Below are 18976 nucleotides of genomic sequence, written 5' to 3'. Positions count from 1 at the left end.
GAAAGAGTGGTGGAGGAAAATATTAACAACGTTAAAAAAGAAATGTTCACTTTGAAGACAGGTTATGCTGAAAATAAGGCTTATTTTGTGCAACATGTCTAGATATTAAATACATAATAAAGTACAACTGCAGGGTACTTAGGCTTTAACTACCCTGGAAGTTGAAAGAAACAGATTTTCACATAAACTCAGGCTTTCAGGCTAACGGATGGCCAGGTATCTCCCCTAAGGGGGTGTTTTAGTTGCTGATGCCTGCAATATGCTTTTCCGGCTAATCAAGAGAAGCCGCTACTGTCACTCACTCATCCCTGCTGCTGAGGCAAGGGGACATGGAAGGAAATAAAGATAAAAGATAGCATCCATGTTCATACTAGGGTGGATGCTGCCACTTGAATTCCAGAACCAGCAAGAGGCGCTCCTGTTCCAACACCACAGCTGGGATTTCTGAAGAGAAAGGATATTCGTGCTAGGCCATTGTAGCCTTTGCTAGGAGGAAGTGACAAAGCCTTCCTCACAAGGAAGCCTTGTTTTGTCTTGTTCTTTCCTGATTAGCCATTAAACAGGAACCAATGAAAAAAGCACCGGTGCATGTATGCTACATTATGTATTTTCCCAGTGCCTAAAGATCGCAGCCAATTCAAATATTAAGACCTGAAAGTGCGCACTCAAACGCAGACCTGTGGTCACCTAAACCTGTTACTACTGATTGGAGAACACTTGCCCTAGGAAGAAAATTATGCAGCATTTTTACCAAATAAGTTATAGGCCGTTTTCCATTGTGAGACATGATAAATGGGGCTGGTGATGACTATTCTTGAAAAATGTTTACTTCTTAAATAATTATTTTTGTCCTTGGAAAGAATATTGATTCATAGCTTTAAATTTAAAATGGGCTAATGTTACTAGGGGGCTTCTGTTCCTCAGCTGAGTAGTATCTGCCATGTGACAAACAACTTCTATATCAGGAGCAATTTGAGAGTGGCATTCTGCACATCTGTACAGACAAATCAGATTTAATTAGCCATGCTGAGATTCCTATTCCTCCTGTTGACTGAAGAGGAGAAATTCCATCCCAAAATATAGGTGTCTGCCTTGGAGACATGTGCAAGTCCAAATTCTGTAGAGTCCCGTGTTTCAGCAGCGATTATGCAAACCGGGGGTGGTGTTTGCTAGCTTAGCCAAAGAAACACAGCTGGTAAAAATGAAAGGACGCTGGCAACTACCTGCTCTGCTTTCAACCTGAAGCAGCTTGGGGCACAGGGACGTCATAAGCACGCAAAGTGCTGACAGTGCAGAAGCAATGAAAGCACTAGCTTCCAGGTGCTCAGTTAGGCACCGGCAGGCAAGGAGATGAGAGTGCAGGCAGTCAAAAAGCAGTGGCTGATGACGTGATGTCAGGAAAGCCTAACGCAGAGATAGAGCCACACTTTGGTTCCCTGGCATTTGAGCGAGTTCATACGGTAAGGAAAATATTCTATGCGCATGTTTGCATATTTCCAAACTACAATTGTACGTCCCTGCTGCTTTCAGTATATGTATCAACACCATCCTACTCTGAAGAGTAGGAGGTTTCAGTTGATGTGTAGCCTACAAAAAACTTAACAGCTTCATTGATTCTAGATTCTAAAAGGCTGAAATTAAATTTCTCATTTAGAAATACATTTCTATTTAAAGAGAGTAGGTGTGAATGTATGTAAAGTGTAAGAATGACATGTTTAGTTTTACTTTTTGTATTAAGGACTTGATGTTACTTACTGTTGTTAGCACAGCGACACAAACTTCCTTCTCTAACAGTGTTAGGACAAGGCTGGGTCTTATAGCTAATGCCAGGTTTCTGATAATCCTTTCTCATTTGGGGCTGTCCTTTCAAAAAGATATAGGGCCAGATTCACTGGTACCCGCTGGCTGTTTTGTGTAGTTCTCCTGACACATAGCAGCCATAAACCTAAGTTAACTGGCCAGTTACTGCTGCTTTGTGTCACTGAAGTGTATCTGAGAATCTGGCCCCTGATCTGTATAAACCCTTTTAGGAGGAATCTAATATATGTTTTGTTTTCTTCTCTTTTGCAGAAAGATATATGAGGAAGAGTAAGTACTATACCTTTCTTACATGTAAAATAATCTTTAAAATATCTTTATTTTCAGTATGCTTAAAACTGTGCATGTGGAAATTTTAAGGGCACAAGCCTTTCGTGTCAATATAGCCTGTAGATTTTTCCAGGATGTACGTGATAAAGATGCTCAGTTTAATTTCCCTAAGTCTGTCTAGTTTTCTAATTACCACTGCACTAGCTTTGCAGTAACTTTCAAAACTCATGGTTTATGAAGCTACTTAATTTGCTTGCTAATTCATTTGGAGCGCTTTATTATCACCTCGCTGTCTTATAAATGTGCTTAGAGAGCTCTGAGGTCCGCAAGAGTGGTTGTCAACAACATAGTATCAGTCTCTGAAATCCAGACACTCGGAAATCATTTTGCATAGGCCTCTGTAGACCTGCTACAGTACAGGTTAGGTTCACAGGTAAAGCTATTGCTAAGGTGACAACCCCTTCGGAAGTCCACCTTAGGATCTTCCCTCTGACAGTGCCTGGAGGAACATCAGAAAAGAACAAGCTCGTTGCAACACGTTGCCGGAATACTCACCCAGCCACTGATAACTCGTGGTTAAAGGATTTCGGTGCCAAATGTGACGTCTTTGAAAAGCTATAAAGGAGAGTTTATCACAGCTGCAGTTTCTGGATGTCCAGCAGGTTGGGGTCATTGAAATGCAGCATCTCCTGAAGTTGCCTGCAGGGAGAGCTCAGAGGAGACGTTAGCTGAACTAAAAAAAAATTATTACAACCCCAGACAGAAATGTTAAGAGAGAAAAGAGGATAAAGTATGTTCTATATTGGTAGGAGAGGAACACCTGTAAAGTCAGAGAATTTAATAAATTAAGTCAGTCAATCACACGCCATAAATAAGATCGGTGTAAAATATACTTTAAAGGATTTGCATGTTGGAATTCTACAGTTGGGGTTTTCAAGCTTTAGTCTATGCTAGGAAATAGTTCTTCTGCATTTTGTTTTGATAAGGGACATTCTTGTATACTCCTGTCTCCCAAGGAGCGGGGCTCCAAGAGGAACCAAATATCCAGAGTCACAGTAAGGTCATGTGAGACAGCATCGCATCTAGAAATAGCGCAAGACTGGCTGCTCTGCCTTGCGTAGCCCTATCAGAAAGGAATGCCTCGTTTTCTTCTTCAAACAGTTTCCAGTGGAGTGTGGGACACAACTCGCTTTCTAAGTTTACACTGGCTCATATAAAGCTGTGCAGAATGCAACGAGCCAGGTTTAGCTGCGGGACCCGCCCTGAGCTCGGCTACCTCGCACGGTGTGGTGGCCTTTGCCTTCCCCGCTGGCCCGCAGGGCACTGAGACCTGCAGCCCCGCTTAGAGGTTGCAAAGTCTTAGCAGCCCTTGGGCAGGACTACGCCCAAAAATCTGATTAACGTTGAACTGGAAAATACAGCGTAACTCACCCCAAACGGTCTGCAATGTTGCAGCTCCCCGATTGCTTTTCATTCAAGCACGATCAAGAAAACAATTACATAAATACCAGACAGTGCTGCCCTTTGCCAGCAGCTCGATAGGTTAAACCCTGCTTGGCTTAACAAGTGTGCAGCCTCAGTGAATTCCCTGGGTTTGCATGAGAGTCTTAACGGCACGGTGGATTATTTGCCCTGCATGTCTTGTACTAAAATGAACTCGTGCACAGTAAATCATGAAGCCCGAGGCTTTTAAGTCATGCTGCAGCCCGTGATGCACGCACACCATTTCAAAGCTGCCATGCTGCGTACGTGACGCTGGCCTCAGCCCAGCTGTACCATACTGGCTGTCGTATTTGCCGCTGGACCTAGTTGCTGGGTAGTGAGAACAAATGAAACTAAATCCTGAATCACCTGTCTTCGCAGAGCTCACCACCGTGTGTTTTTTAAACAGGCAGGAATCTTTCTGCGTTGGTGACACTGTTTCGTTGGGAGGAAGGAGGAAGGGTGTGCTGTGGAGCTCGCTGCAGTTAAGCCAGCTGCATTTACTGCAGAGCTACGGTAGTAATTTGCGATGAGCTTAGTACAGCTACGTATGACCTAGAATACTTGCTAAATTCACAGTAACACGGGAGGGAAAGCCGAAGCGGCATCACAAATGAATTATCAACTTAATTTTCTGCACAACAGATGTCACAAGCCATTACTCGCCTGTTTCGGTCGCGTGGCAAGGCCACGTCCTGCCCTGCGGCCGGGTGCGTCCTAACTGGGCTCATTGCAAACGGGACTCATCCAGGGAGAGTGGCTATCGTCAGCTAATCTTGCTGGGGAGAATTAGATGAGTTGAACTTCATGGCATTTGGTGCCCCAGGGAGTCATTATCTTATAACAAACCTACTATCTCTCGAACCATATTGCAAGACTGTGTTATGCAGATACGCGAACAGAGGGCTGTTTATCACTTGGGCAGCTGTCCAAAGTGCAACTATATAAAGAGAAGACACTTGAAGATTTTTCCATTCATGAGGCAGCTTTTACAGATTTGCATTCATGGAGCTTTTCAGAGAAAACAATAACAGTTTAAGATTTTTTTTTCATTATTGCTGCCAGAAGCTGAAAGAAGGGAAAATAGCGCGCTATATTTATTGTAGGATACAGGGGAAATGAGGGGGATTGAAACGATGAGAAGGTTTGGGGACATCAAGAAGCCTTAAAAGGCATCTACTGTTAATTTTTTTCCTGCAGAACTTTTTTACAGATAATGCTTGTGTGAGAGAGATGGTTTAAATATGCAGATGTCTCTTCTCAAAGGCATTCAAATTGTTAGTTAATTAGTCAGCAGTAAGGACTGGCTGTTATACTTTTTATACGTATAAAAGTGGGAATGAAAGCTTTTTTTCCCCTCTTTTACTGTTCCTGCTGCACAAAACAATAGATGTCAGCCTGCAAAACCAAGTGGCTCTTCCCTGTTTTTTGTACTTTCCTTCTACATTGTGTTATTCCATCTTTCCATATGCAGAAATCCCTCCTCTCCTGGCATTAACTCTTGCATAGTTAACGTCAGCCAACCTTCTCCCCTCCAAAGCAGCCTTTTTGCCTGCTTGCATGCAAATGGGAAGCTTGCTGTGCTTTACTGCCCTTCACCCTGTTACCAACAGCTCACGCTCAGGTTCAAAGGGGAGGTCTGTGAGTCACAGGTAGTTTGCATCAGCACTGATGCTGGAGTGTTGCCTGGTTTGCTCAGGAGCATGCTGCAAGGAGGAGACACAACGGATATGTCCGTCATAGAATCACATAATCAAAGAACAGTTTGGGTTGGAAGGGACCTTTAAAGGTCATCTAGTCCAATGCCCCTGCCATAGGCAGGATCTTCTTTTACTAGATCAGGTTGCTCAAAGCCCGATCCAATCTGACGTTGAATACTTCCAGTGATGGGGCATCCACAACTTCTCTGGGCAACCTGTGTCAATGTCACCACCCTTGTCACAAAAGATTTCTTCCTTATATCCAATCTAAGCCTACCCTCTTTCAGTTTAAAACCATTGCCCCTTCCCCTTGTCACTACAGTCTCTCCCTGTCTTTCTTATAAGCCCCCTTTGTATATCGAAAGGCCACCTGCTGCTGGAGCCTCAGAAATGGCTGGCCCTGGCCCTGGCGCTTGGCCACCTGGTGTTACCTACTCCAGGGAGACCCTATGTTTCTACCAGCCACAGGGAAGGTAATGAAGGCACGTGTGGCTTGGTCCTGCCCGTTCCCTCTTGTCTCCCAGGCTGTTGTGACAGCCTGCAAACTGCATGGTGTGTCCCCTTCAAGCCTAGAGAGTGTGAGCAAAGGCTTTTGTCCAGAGTGGGCCTGGAGCATGAATTCAGCTGGCTGGTCACTCCCTTGCATGGGGGCCAGAGAACTTGGGTGGCCTTGATGGCCTGAGCCGCAGTGGTGCCTGGAGAAGCTGCTGTGCTGCCCCTGCCAAGCCATCGGGGACGGAGGCTGGAGCCACAGAGCGTCCCTGTGCCCGTGCTGGAAGCTGTGACTTTCCTACCCTCATCCTTCTGCCACCCTAGGCAGCTGCCTGCTTCGCCTTTGCGTTAGGTGACTTCCAGCAGGTTGGATCAAGCCTGGGTGAACATCCTGTACGCTCAGCATTCCCCCAGACCAGAGCTGGTACCTGCTGGAAGCTCAGGCATCATTAGAAATAACCTATTGGCAGCCACAGGTAAAAGACAGTAAAGCTTAAGGGTCACTGTGGCAAGTTGAGAGATGTTGTGAGAAGGGATGCAGCAATGAACGGGCATCCTGGTTATTCGCAGCAGGGAGATGTTGTGATTTTAAGCCTGAGGGGCCAGAGCAGGACGCAATAGCCCCGCTCACATGTGTTTCTCAAACTTCCTGTTATTTGTTCTTCCACCTACGTCTCCCTTCCTGGGTGTTGTGGTGTGTAAGTTGTACCACACGCATCCTCAGACTGAGGGGACAGTTTCAGAGACAATGTCTAAGCAATAATCTGGTAGGATGCTGAAAATACAGAAAACTCAGACCCGATGTGTATTTCTCATTGAGGGGGCGAGAGGAGGGTTTCGTTTGCAACGGCTCCCCTTCCCTGACAGATGTATCTTATTTTTTGACTTAAGTGGCAACTGCACTTCTAGGATTCAGTGCAAAGCACTGCTCTGGTTTTGATATTTTCTGTAGTTGAAAGCTCAACTGAAGGATATAAAAGGCAGCAGCTTCAATGACTAGACAGAAATAAGTTTTTGTCTTCAAGGAGTTTCTCCTTATGTGACAAATTTTTTTGTATAAATTATAGAGGAAAGCCTAATCTAACTGACATGGGATCCCTGATGATCAAACCAGTGCAACGGGTGATGAAATATCCCTTGTTACTCTGTGAACTCTTGAATTCAACTCCTGCTTGTCACCCTGACCACAAGGTGCTACAAGACGCCCTTTTTGCTATGAAAACCATTAATGTGAACATCAACGAGCTTAAAAGGAGGAAAGATTTAGGTGAGAAAAAGGCACAGTAAGTTCTTCTGTCTCTGTAGGTTTGGGCTGGCAATTACAAGAGAGGTTTCAACTCCAGTCATATCACTGCAACAGTCTTGGCTGGTGCCACCCAAGTTGTGCAATACGCTTGGTTTCAAGAAGGTAACAGATGCCTTAATGTCACTTGTCTTCAGCCAGCTATGTAATCTGGCTGGTAACTCCAGAAATACGAAAGTGATGAAAGAATTCATGTTATATCCATGTTCATTGTCCATAATGCAGTTGCAAACACTAATAATAATTAAGATGTAGTGATAGCAGTATTTCTTATAGACTTGCCACGTTGAAGGCCTAACTTCACCCTTCCCAAGGCTAGCGTTGATAACAGGGTTTTCATCATCTCAAGCATTTTCGCACAAGATTACAGCAAGTGACATCAAAGTGTCTGCTCTCAAATGGTTTCATATTTGTGTGCCTGTCCCTGTGAAAAGCCCTGCGAATACAGATTATTAGTTTCATGAAATTCTCTGTCTGCAGTGCTGAAGTATAAGAGGAATGATGATGATGAAACCCTTAAAGAAAAGTTTTCCCGACTGAATATCCACTCCATTAGCAAGAAATCCAAGAGGGTCACCAGCCATCTGAAAATACTGACGGGGGGAGAACCTCAGGTACTTACTCATCCAGCTGCAGATTTGCATTGACAGCTTCAGTTCTGCTTTTGCACTGGGCAGTTTTTAAAACCTGTTGGAAATGGAGTTTGTGGTGTTGCTTTTTTTCTGTATCATTTATAAAGTCATTTTCTGACTCTCATAGCAGACAGGAAAGATCTTTGTGATTGAAATAGAAAAAAGCATAATGTTTTCTCCACCTTTTCCTCTTTTATCTAAGAGTTTCTCAAACTTCTGATCTTCAGCAGAGAGGAAGTGACTGGTAGTTTTGTGAAACTCAGCCTGAGATCAGCGCTTTGTGGACAGACTGGCAATAGTCAGTGTCAGTGCTAAGAACATGTTCAGTCCATCTTGCTCCCCATCATTACGTTCAGATTCTGAACCCACCGAGGAAGATGAGCAATACTTCTGATTAGGAAAGGCCATGGGCTTTGCCTCTACATGTGTAAGGACCCAGAACCGTCAAAACTACCAGAGGCAAAGAACCCTGTGATAAGTCCAATGGGTGTTGGGTGGCCAAAAATAAAATGCTCCCTCATAATTTCGAGGGTGTAATTCAAAACCTAGCAGGATAAACATTTTCAGGAAAGCTTAAATCTAAATCTCAAAGAAAATCAATTACAACTGACCTTGAAAATGATATCCAATGCACCTCACTGCATGCGATGGCTGATTATACAAGGTCACTTGCCTTTCTAGATGTGACTTTACCAGATAGGTGCCTTTTTTCCTGTTCTGTTTTTCATCAGTGGTTTCCCCCTTTCTCTGACACAAAACTACCCGCATTTATTTTTTCTGTTCATTTATTTGTACAGTGGAAATTTTTGCATTCAGAATGGGACACCAGCAAGGCTATAAAATCAGAGAAAAATGGGGAATTAAATTTTATTAAAAGGGCATATGATTTTTCTTTTTTTCTCTTTAGAAGCTTCTAGTTTATGATTTTGTGTTTTTTTTTTTTTAATTAAGCTTAAAACATTTGAGAATCATTTTAGAATCAGGATACATCTGTTAAAGATTCAGCCCTCTCTTCCTGCTTAATTAGACTAAGAAAATTCCCAGTTCACACCTCTGAAACATGCTGTGAACCTTATAGCAAGACCACTGAAAACGAGACTTGAGATTTCTCAAATTTCTCCAGTAAAAGGTAGGCAGAAATAAAGGTATTTCCAGGGCTATTTCAGCTAGCATAAAAGAGTAGTGCAAGGCTCTTTCCAGCGGCTGAGGTTTCTAGCTGCGGAGCGGGCTTTGCTCTAGAGGTAACAGCCCCACCTACAGCCTGCCTGGGGGAAAATCTCCCCATCACCCCCAAATAAGCACCCAGGGAAGGAACGCCATGACGTAAAAATGTCTTTACATGTAATTTTCACCACTGTTTCCTCAAGTGGAGCAACAGTGTAGAGAAAATGAAGAGTTTTATCGGCACACGTAGGTGTGCTTGTAATAAAGTAACTCCCAACTTCCACAAGGGTTAAAAAATTAAATTCTCTGTCATGCTGCCCTGTGCCTTTGACTTTTCTTGGATTAAAATTGGAGCTTGGGAGAATTAGGGGCCAATCTGTTCTGTTTTCAAAGGGAGGAGTTCCGGGAAGGTTTGGGATTTTTCCAGCAGTGTCCTGGATGTTTCTTTCATTAGCCAGGCTCTTTTGGGCTGCCAAAATAACACTGCACACATGTATTTTAGGTAAAAGATCAAACTTTCAATACGGAAGAAAAGTTGTTTCGAAGTTTAGAGAAGACTGTGAAGTTCTGCGTGAAGAACATTTCACTCTCCTCGCGACATCTACAGGTGGGTACAGGCCTTTTTGAAATCTGTGGCCACAAACCATGTCCATAACCGGTTTAACACACGTTTCTTCCACTGGTTAGGCAACATCAAATTATTTATAAGCAGGCCTGTCTACATCACAATATTAAATAAATGAGCTGTGCTGGTGCTGTATTGCTGAGCCCATGGCAAGGAAGTTTTGAAGCCCACACTTCTGCATATTTCCCCTTACACAAGCAGGGTCTGTGGAGACCCATGGGTGCAGTGCAGAAAAGAAGGTGCTGCCTGGTGGCACAGTTACGACCTTCAATCACTGTGGGAAGCCGTCATATGGGTCATGCACATCTGCTGCAGTGGAGCACCAACTGAATCTCATCAAAAACGGAAGAACTGAGTTGCAGCCACATGAATTAAAATGCCCTAAAATACCTATTTTGGATGCGAGGACTCCTTCCTTTATCCTCTTGCTAGGTTGTGTTGAGGGCTAGCGTTAGATGTACAGACTGCTCAAGTGCTCTAAATGTCTTTGCTTTAATCCCCGTCTCTGAAGATGTGGGTTGGCTTGTAACTTACCAACTTTTCCCTCTCATGGACAACTTGCCAACTTTGTAGATGGCACAAGGCCCTTCCAGGTGTAAGTGTGTCCAAACCGGACACGGAGGTTGTTTGAGAGGTAAGTAAGATGAATAGCCAGCTGGCCAGAGCTTATCGGAAACGCACCTCATTTGGTTCAGCAAACGGGGGAAGGCCAGTGAGCTCAGCCGACAAGGGTGGTTGCCTGGAATGGTGTTGCCAGTTCCTTATCCAAACTTGTGCACACTTCATTGAGATTAAAATTCAGAGTAAGTGAAATGCACCACTGCAGTCCTACTTTGTCCTCCAAAAAGAGGCCTTTGAGGGTGCATGGGTCTTGAGCTGGCTTCTTGCTGAGGAGTAGCTAACTTCCAGTGGGACATTCCTTAGGTTGGGGCATAATTTTTTCAGTTGAACATTAACGACTTGATTTTTAAATTGTTTACATTGAAAATAGACAAAACACAGGAAAATATTATCACAGTAAACAATCCCACAATGGCTGGAAACTGCAAAGGTGTTAGAGATGGAAAATATTTCTGATTCCATCAGTAGTATTGCAATATCTGCATGAGTGAGTGCAGTATATTAAACCAGACTGTAATACAGTTTCATCTTCCTACCACCTTCTCATTTAGGATTCTATACATCTGGCTGCGCAGAATATAACTGGGCTTCAGGAAATCTTGCAAGACAAAGACGACAAAGTCAATGACTGTTTGAAAAAAAGGAACAACACTGCAAATCTTTGTGAAGACCTTGTAAGTTTACGCAACGTCCAGTGTTACACAGCTAACTGTAGGTGTGAGAAAACAGGTGTATGTGAAGAAGACTAAGCCAAAAAAGAGCACAAAACCTTAGGAATCCATTGGGCTAGATGAGTGGGGTTTTTGGTTGAGTTTCTGTATGAAGTAAGATAAAATTCAGTGTAAGTAAGTGCACTGTGTTTTCCCTAGAAGAGCTAAAGAAAACTTGTCAAGCTAAATTCCTGGGTTTAAACTAAAATCTTTGTGCTCAATTTGCATGTTTCACCTGAGCTTCAGACAAAAGCAGCAGATCTTTGCTTTGCTGCGTTTGTTACCAACACTTGCAGTTTTAGAATGACTTTTGTGATCTTTGTTGTACTTATGAACTGTTAGCTCCTGGAATCCTAGATCTATGAAAACCTCAGCTTTATTACCTTTTCAAGTAAGTTACTATCCTTCATCTAGGGAAACAATGAAGAATCTGAATATAGCCCATCAGAATTAAAAAACAATTTAACAGAAAAAAGGTAGTAGTATTTCCACTAGTCTCTTGCTTTCAGGGTCCACTAAGATAGACTAAAATGTCTCTTCAAAATGGGGCAGGCTGCTGCCTTGGATGTGAGGGCGATCTGGTTGCGACATCTGTCACTCCATTGATTGCCAGGGTTGATTCGGCTGATCTGTCTGGCTAGGCGAGTGTCCCCTTCCTCCCTCACCGCTCCATGTGCGTCCCTCCTGAAGCTGCGCGCTCGGTCGAAGACGACCTTCCCCGATCGAGCCGTACCATTCATCGGTCAAGGGTATACGGTAGCTGCGTTCCCCTGCTAGAACCTCCAAACAAGCTCAAGGTCCATTTGTAGGAGAACGTAGGGTAGTCAAGCTTCCAAAAAAAAAAAAAAAAAAGGCCTCAAGTTGCGCCAGGTGAGGTTTAGATTGGATATTAGGAGAAAATTTCTTTACTGAGAGAGTGGTCAGGTATTGGAACAGGCTGCCCAGGGAGGTGGTGGAGTCGCCATCTCTGGAAGTGTTCAAAAAACGTGTGGATGTGGCGCTTCAGGACATGGTCTAGGGGACATGGTGGCGCTGGATTAATGGTTGGACTTGATGATCTTGAAGGTCCTTTCCAACCAAGTGATTCTGTGATTCTAACAGCTGCTCAAGCTGGAAAAATTCAGAGATGGAGGTTTTCTTATACTTTCCTAGGTTTGTGTCGACTAAAATATAGCCATTCAATCCTTTCCAAAACACTGAAAACAGAGTCTGCTAAGAAACAGAGGGATCTTTGACAGACCACATCCTCCCAGTTAATGACAGGGAAGGAAGATGTTTTACTTCCTTTCCTTTGAAGTTCCCACATTTGAAAAGAATCTCAAAAATTAATCTCAGTAATCAGAAAGATATTTGCAATGTCTTTACAATGAATGAATGCCTGAAGTGCAGCAGAGTACCCCTCTACCATTGCAGTGGTGAGTGTGTCCAGTATGGAAGATGACCCCATATTCAGAACAATCAAAGAAAAGCAGAAGCAATTCCACAATAGATGAAACAGAAAACTTTTTTTTCAGGAAAAATTTTGACTCATGATCCAGCTATTCTGAAGTGCTATCTAATTAAAAAAAAAAAAAAAATCTTAATCTTACATGTTTTAACTGTGGACATCGTTATTAACCATGCTAATTTCTACTTATTCTCTGTTTATTTCTGTGTCTTGGATTTACAAGATTACGAGAATTCTCCATCCTATGTATAAGGGTTTTTTTTAAAAAAAATTTTGTCCTGACTTTGCATGATGAATAGATGTTCTCACTGAACAACCCATAGTCTTCTTCACATATTTTCCTGAAAGAGTATTACCAATGGAGATCTCAGCAATGGGCTGAGGTTAATTTTTTTTTTCCTTTGTGCATTTTTCAATAATGAATATCTTCCGTTTGCATTATACTCCAGGGAAAATTTTAGGGCAGAAATCCACAATAGCCTCTTCTCTTCCAGAAATCAGGTCCAGCAGTTTGGAAAAATTGTTTTCTTTAATGCATCAGAAATTGGTTTACTAAAACACAGCCCATTTTTTCATGTGGAAATAAAGTAGGAGCTATCTAGCCAGTGTACATCATCTTGGCCTTGGGAGAGCAATTCCGGTGCTAAAATGGATCTGTCCTCAACTGTGGTGTGTTACGAAGCATAGAGGGACAGCTGCTCTTTTTATTCTCACATTCAACCCAATAACTTAATTCATATAGAACGTCCAAGAGCTTTAATATGATGATGAGTTTGACTCACTACAAGCCTGTGCTGTATTTGAACAAGTGACTTACAAAAATAAATTTTACTTTATGCAATATTAATCCCTTGAGACAATTAGAGACTAATGGAAAAGTCTGAGAAAGACTTTGGTTTTTTACCAGGTGTCTAATTTTGTTGATTACTAGAGATAAAACCAACAAGCATAACATAATTTAATCAAATCAAGTGATTGCTTGTGTTTGCTTAAACAGGAATTGAGTTACAGCTGTTTCCAGGAGGGAAAAAAAAAGAAAAATCCCTGATAGCATTCAAGACTGCAAGATTGCCACTTAACATGACCTCATTGCCTCTAGAGTGTACATTGGCATGGGCCTTCCAATTACAGAAATCCCAGTTTTATTGGACCACTTCACCGATCCTTGCCCAGTTTTTCGTCAGTGGTAACCACTCTGGGCAGTTCTGCAAGCTGCATGCTCCAAGGAACCACTACCATCACTAGACACTTTTAAGCTGAAAAACTGTTAGCTCTCCTTTGCCATGTGGGAAAGGAGATTCTAACTCATGCTAGACCCTGCTTGAAGCTGCCTCTGACAGCAATACTTTGTGAGGAGTAATTAACAGATTGCTTAATAGGCTGCCATCAGGCTTAACCTGTTACTGAGTCTGAAGAACTGTATGAATAAAGTAATCAGTAGGTCTGTTTTATACCTTTCCAGATGGCTCAGCTGGACAAGCTTGTTTTGACTCCTCTCTCAGCACTACAAGCCTTGTTTTCAGGCCCACAGAAGCTCATCCAGAAGCGCTATGACAAGTTGTTAGACTACAACAGCTACCTTCAGAGGTCAACAGCAGAAGAGCTGGACCTGGCAAAGAAAGACTACGAGGCTCTAAATGCACAGTTAGTGGAAGAACTTCAGGTGTTCAACACAGCAGGCAAAAAGATTGTGTTGAACTGCCTGCATTGCTTCATCGCTCTCCTCAGGAATATTATGTCGGCAGCACTTCAATCAAATTCTGCTGTGGTGGTGCCTGTTCCGGTAAGTACATTAGAAACTAGTGTAGCTCTGCCTTTATTTGTCTTTTTTCTTTCTGTCTGATTTGGCTAGATTTATGTAGGACACCTTCCTACAAGCTACACTGATTTTGTTGGTTCTGCTAAGCACAGTCAGGTTTGGTTTTGTTTTTTTTCCCTGCAAGCTCAGCGAAGGTTAAGTTCTGAGCTTAAGTTTTGTCAGGCCTGGACTTTTCATCAAGAATGATCCTAATGCAGCTGCTGAAGCTGCTACAGTGACAGTAATGGTAAGAACATTACAGTAAGACGAAAAGCAGGCAGCTGCTAGCATTTTAGTCTTTGTTTCTTAGCGTCTACCTTGAGTAACCCAGAAAACACAGGAAGAGAAATTCCAAGAAAGTATATGAACACTCCTGTTGCTGCTCAACCTGCAGAGTCACAGATACCTGCAGAAAAGCAGCAGGTTAGGAGATCTGATGAAATAATTTCTATGAAAAGCAAGTTTCTTTTAAACCCAAATATGCTGCAGAAGCTCCTGCAGACATCTCTAGGCAGTAAGGAATAGCTTTGTCTACACTGGCATTTTTAGAAAGTTCAAATCATTTCACTTACATAGCCAAAAGTACCAAAGATACCTGTCTGAGCTACACAGAAGGGCATCAGTCCCTCCAGCCCACTCTATTCTTCCTGGGCACTATGATCATTACCCGAAGACTGAAGTTGAGAAATTCTTCTTAATTTGTGTTAAAATCCTACAGTGTTTCAGTTTTGTTGTACTTCTGCCTAGAGGACTTGAACCCCCTGAGAAGCTGCAACAATGCCTTCCACACATCCAAATCCACCCATTTGAACCAGAGCAAGACTCTAGACAGGAAACACATTGTAGTGAGGCAGTTCTGGAGTATTCCTTTCCATCAAGGCTTGAACACAGCACTTTACAGTCAGAGGCAGCTGAAAAATTAAGAAAGCAAGGTCAGGATCAAAACATAGAGCTGTGCTATTTAATGAGAAAATGAAGGCTTTTCCCACATGAAGAAACTGCATCCCTGTAATTTGACCATCTTGTGTTTTGAAAGCTGTTGTATTGAGCATTGTTTTCTGTGAGGCTCTGCCTACAAAATTACCTTCTTTTTCTTTTTTCTGTTTACATCAGCAAATACATTTGGGGTTAGGCATAGACTAAAAGCACTTATCCAGTGCCACAGACAGAGCTTCAGCTTACCCAGCAATTTTTAATGTGGTGGCAGCACCCAGTTGCACACACACACAGCTGTAGGGTAAACTTCTCCAAGCCTTACAACACACTGGCCACTCTGATAGCTGGTGAGGTGCACATTTGCATCCGAAAGCAGGTGGCTCAGTAGCATAAATGCAAGGCTGTTCATCTTCATCACTGTTTAGAATATTTTTTTAATGATTTAACTCAAATCTGTGGATTTTTAAAATATAATAGCAATCATTAGAAACTTTAAGCAAGGACCTTTCTTTTCTTTCCACCTTGTACCTAGCACACTACGGGCTGTGCAGAAAAAAGCAGTATCTTGTCAGACATCCTGACTCCTACCGTTCAGCCTATAAAACCCAATCTGCTCTCTCCAATCTCCTCACCATTTTGTTCCTGAGATCTAACCCAACTTTGTGTTTGCAGCTGTCTTCCTCAAGCATCTGTGAAGTGCAGAATCAGTTGATGGAGGAGGTTCACAAGCTGAATTTTGTAAAAGAAAACAGCAGTGCAAACTTTATTGAGAGAAAATTGAGCCTGGAAAAAAAGAAACCTGTCTCTTCTCCAGTGAGTATTGTACATCCGAATTGTGTATGAAGCATCCCCTTTTGATCGTTTTTGAAACAAATCCATTTTTATGCCACCTAGAGGCTTGGGCTTTGTCTCTTCACTGGGACTCTGAATCAGGTGGTTGGAATGAAGCTGTTCCATTGACCAGTAACTTCTGAAGATTTCTCCACTCTGTTTTCATGTCAGTGTCTTGAAAATCCACTTGAAATCCTCTGATGACCCTTAGGTCTTTAAGCACATGTTAAGTATAAGGTTGCATATGTAAACTTTGCTTACTTCGTTTATTAAATATTCTTACAGTTCATCTTAGTCTTCTAATTCAGAAGACTAAGACCAGACTTCTAATTTTTTCCCTCATCCTCAGCTGTGGTTATGTGTACTGGTGTCTCCACACATATGTACACACATACACCCTCACAGCAGAAGATTCAGAAAATCCACCAGGAAATCTGTGTCCCCCTGGTTGCCAATCTTATCAGACATTTCCAGTGCTTTTAGGAGTCTAGTTTACAGTAAGATAAAAGCTCAAGTACAGATTTACAGGAGAGGCAGAAGATTCCTTTTAGCATCAGTAAGGCACGTGTGCTCTTGTTTCTGTGGTATGTTAAGATCACACTGATGTGCAGCACCTCACTCCCTGCCCTCTAACCAAACTCTGAGTGAATATACTTCCAGCAGTTAATAGCACCTTGCCCTTATTTAGCGAGGTAATTTCACACAAAAAGCAGACCATTTGGGTTCCGCAGATTTTTTTTTTTTTTTTTTTTGGCCTAATGCCTTATCACGCAAGTTGTTATGTGACCGCAGCACACCTCAGCTGATTTTTGGATTATACTTTTTTTGTGGTATTACATAGGAATTCAAAGATTATTGCTATGGAAAAAACAATTAGGCAAGTGACAGTTCACATATAGAACACCAGCTCTTTGAAAGCAGAGTACAGACTAAGGGGTGTTTAATTAGTGAAATTCCTACATTTCTTCAAAATCTGCCCTTTATTGCTCATCTATTAATATAGCAGTTGGACAGGTCGTTGCTGCATATGCAGAGGAGATTTGGTTACATATAGCTCTGTAAGTAATTCCTTGTTCTGTGTGTAAAATGTAGGGTCAGTTGCCACATGCGGCATGCGCTGGGTTTTATGCATCCACGTTGCTCTAGAAATGGCCTCAGGACTCAGCATTATTCCCAGTGAATCATTTTTTTGCTTTTCAGCTCGAAACCCCACGTCAAACAGAAGGCCACAGGTCCAAGCTGTTGTCTATGTATGGCACAGAATTTCTATACCAAGCTAAGCGCAAGTGCAATGCCACGCAGGAATTTGATATTGATTTACATGAAGGAGAACTGGTGGCGGTCGTGGAGCAAAAGGACCCCTATGGAAGTACAAGCAGATGGCTTGTTGACACAGGAAGTGAGTTCTCTGCACAAACATCCCAATAACAGCTTCCCTTTTGGGTATTGATTTCTTTTCATTCTGGCCCCATCTGTTTGCCTCTGTTGTACTGGCAGCTGCATAAAATGGTTGGTTTTGAAATGGTTTTAGCAGTATTTTGCTGTTTGTTTATTTTCTCTCTTTTTATTCTGGTGTCCAGTCCTTAAAGGGTATGTGTATTCCTCCTTCCTGAGGCCTTACAATCCAGCCAAAGCACAGAAAGACGTAGCAGAAAACAGCTTCGGTGATGATGACTTTGATAATATCAGCCTCTTTGTCTCTTCACGGCCCTCTGACAGCAGTGCAAGAAGCCCAGGGCACAAGACGACTGACAGCAGCTCATCTCTGAACTTCTGCAAAAATCCCACAATTAATGGCACAGGGACTGATGCTTTGCAGGATATTGATGATCAGCATGTAAGTATGAGACACACTGTGCCTGTCTTCTTGTTTTTCCTATTTCAAATCTGGAATTATACTGCTGGTAATTTAAATGGTTTCCTTTTACACTGGGAAAGACTGACACTAATCTGTCAGTATGACATGGGAATGTTATCCTCTGTTCTTTGCCTTTCTTCAATAGCTACGAGGTAGGAAAAGATAATCAGTTAAACAGTGAATCACAGTCCTGTCTCACAGAAACACACCGTTGCATTACTCCACACCACGTACAATGCCTCAAGGTTCTCCTGTGGAGCAGGAACCTGCAAAATAGCACAGTTTGGGGGATTTTTCCACTTAGCTGTTGACAAGAAAGCTGTGGCAATGCTGATCAGCACAGCACAGAAGTGACCTGTGTGCCACATTTGAGCACAGGAGCTTTAGGAAAGGCGATTCTCTCTGAGGAAACCTTGCTGGAAAATTCTCTATCCAGTCCAAGGCCGCTTGGTGTGACAGAAACAGACATTTGGTGTGAGCCGAAAACCTTACTAGTTTGGTGATGAGATCTTGGAGCTTGGTTTGTTCCTCCCATGCAGAATTCCCCAGATCCTTTAATTTTACTTTTTATGTTGGCCCTGTTCATTGTAGTCTGTCTAGCAATTACAGAGCATGTAGTTGCATACCAGTTTATGTAAGGTGTTACACATTTTCTGTATACAGAATTCATACTAATACATAATGACAGGGTAAGACATGGCTGCATTTCTGAATTCAGATTTTGGTTTTTGTGGCTTTCCTTTTTCAGACCTTCTATGCTGTTTATGCATTTCAAGCAAGAAATGATCAGGAACTCAGTCTTCAGGAGTACCAGAAGGTTAGGATACTTCAGTTTTCTGACCTGAGTGGCAATAAAGAATGGTGGCTAGCAGAAGCAAAAGGTCAGAAAGGATATGTACCATCTAATTATCTCGGGAAGATGACATACGCTTAGGAATAGAAAGGCCCATTGAGCCAGTTTCTCTGAAGTAGACAGAATAATCATCTATTATGGTTTGCAGCAGACAAGGCAAACTCGTGAGTGATTGACAGAAGCCACGGTATCTGGTACAGCACACAAATGATATTGAGAACCTCCATCCTCCAAAAGCCATCACCTTGTCAAGACCTGAGGGAAGAAACATTTAACAGGAAGACTGATTCTGATTAACATCCTGAAGAGCTTGCTTTTCTATTGCCCCATAATTTTCTTTTGTCAAAGCATCCTATGTCAAAAGTCAACCTACAAGTACAAATCACAGCTAAAATTATGTTTTTCTTCCATGATATTTAGCAAATAATATTCAAGA

At 42.4% G+C, this 18976-nt stretch overlaps 1 protein-coding gene across 1 annotated transcript in view; it reads left to right on the top strand.

The window, feature by feature from the left end:
- ARHGEF38 (Rho guanine nucleotide exchange factor (GEF) 38) overlaps positions 1–18621 on the top strand; it is a 27018-nt gene extending 8397 nt beyond the window's left edge. The window contains exons 4-13 of the mRNA XM_010286803.1: positions 2071–2088; positions 6830–7029; positions 7546–7679; positions 9364–9468; positions 10659–10781; positions 13727–14047; positions 15671–15811; positions 17030–17228; positions 17410–17666; positions 18436–18621. Of these exons, the coding sequence (XP_010285105.1) occupies positions 2071–2088; positions 6830–7029; positions 7546–7679; positions 9364–9468; positions 10659–10781; positions 13727–14047; positions 15671–15811; positions 17030–17228; positions 17410–17666; positions 18436–18621 (1684 nt within the window). The remainder of the gene's footprint in view (positions 1–2070; positions 2089–6829; positions 7030–7545; positions 7680–9363; positions 9469–10658; positions 10782–13726; positions 14048–15670; positions 15812–17029; positions 17229–17409; positions 17667–18435) is intronic.
- The last annotated feature ends 355 nt before the right edge of the window (positions 18622–18976 follow it).

Source organism: Phaethon lepturus, unplaced genomic scaffold (genome assembly GCF_000687285.1).
Source record: "Phaethon lepturus isolate BGI_N335 unplaced genomic scaffold, ASM68728v1 scaffold6885, whole genome shotgun sequence".
Classification (NCBI taxonomy): Eukaryota; Metazoa; Chordata; class Aves; order Phaethontiformes; family Phaethontidae; genus Phaethon; species Phaethon lepturus.
The sequence above is the reverse complement of the archived record's forward strand: the minus strand, read 5'-3'. Positions and strand labels throughout refer to the sequence as shown.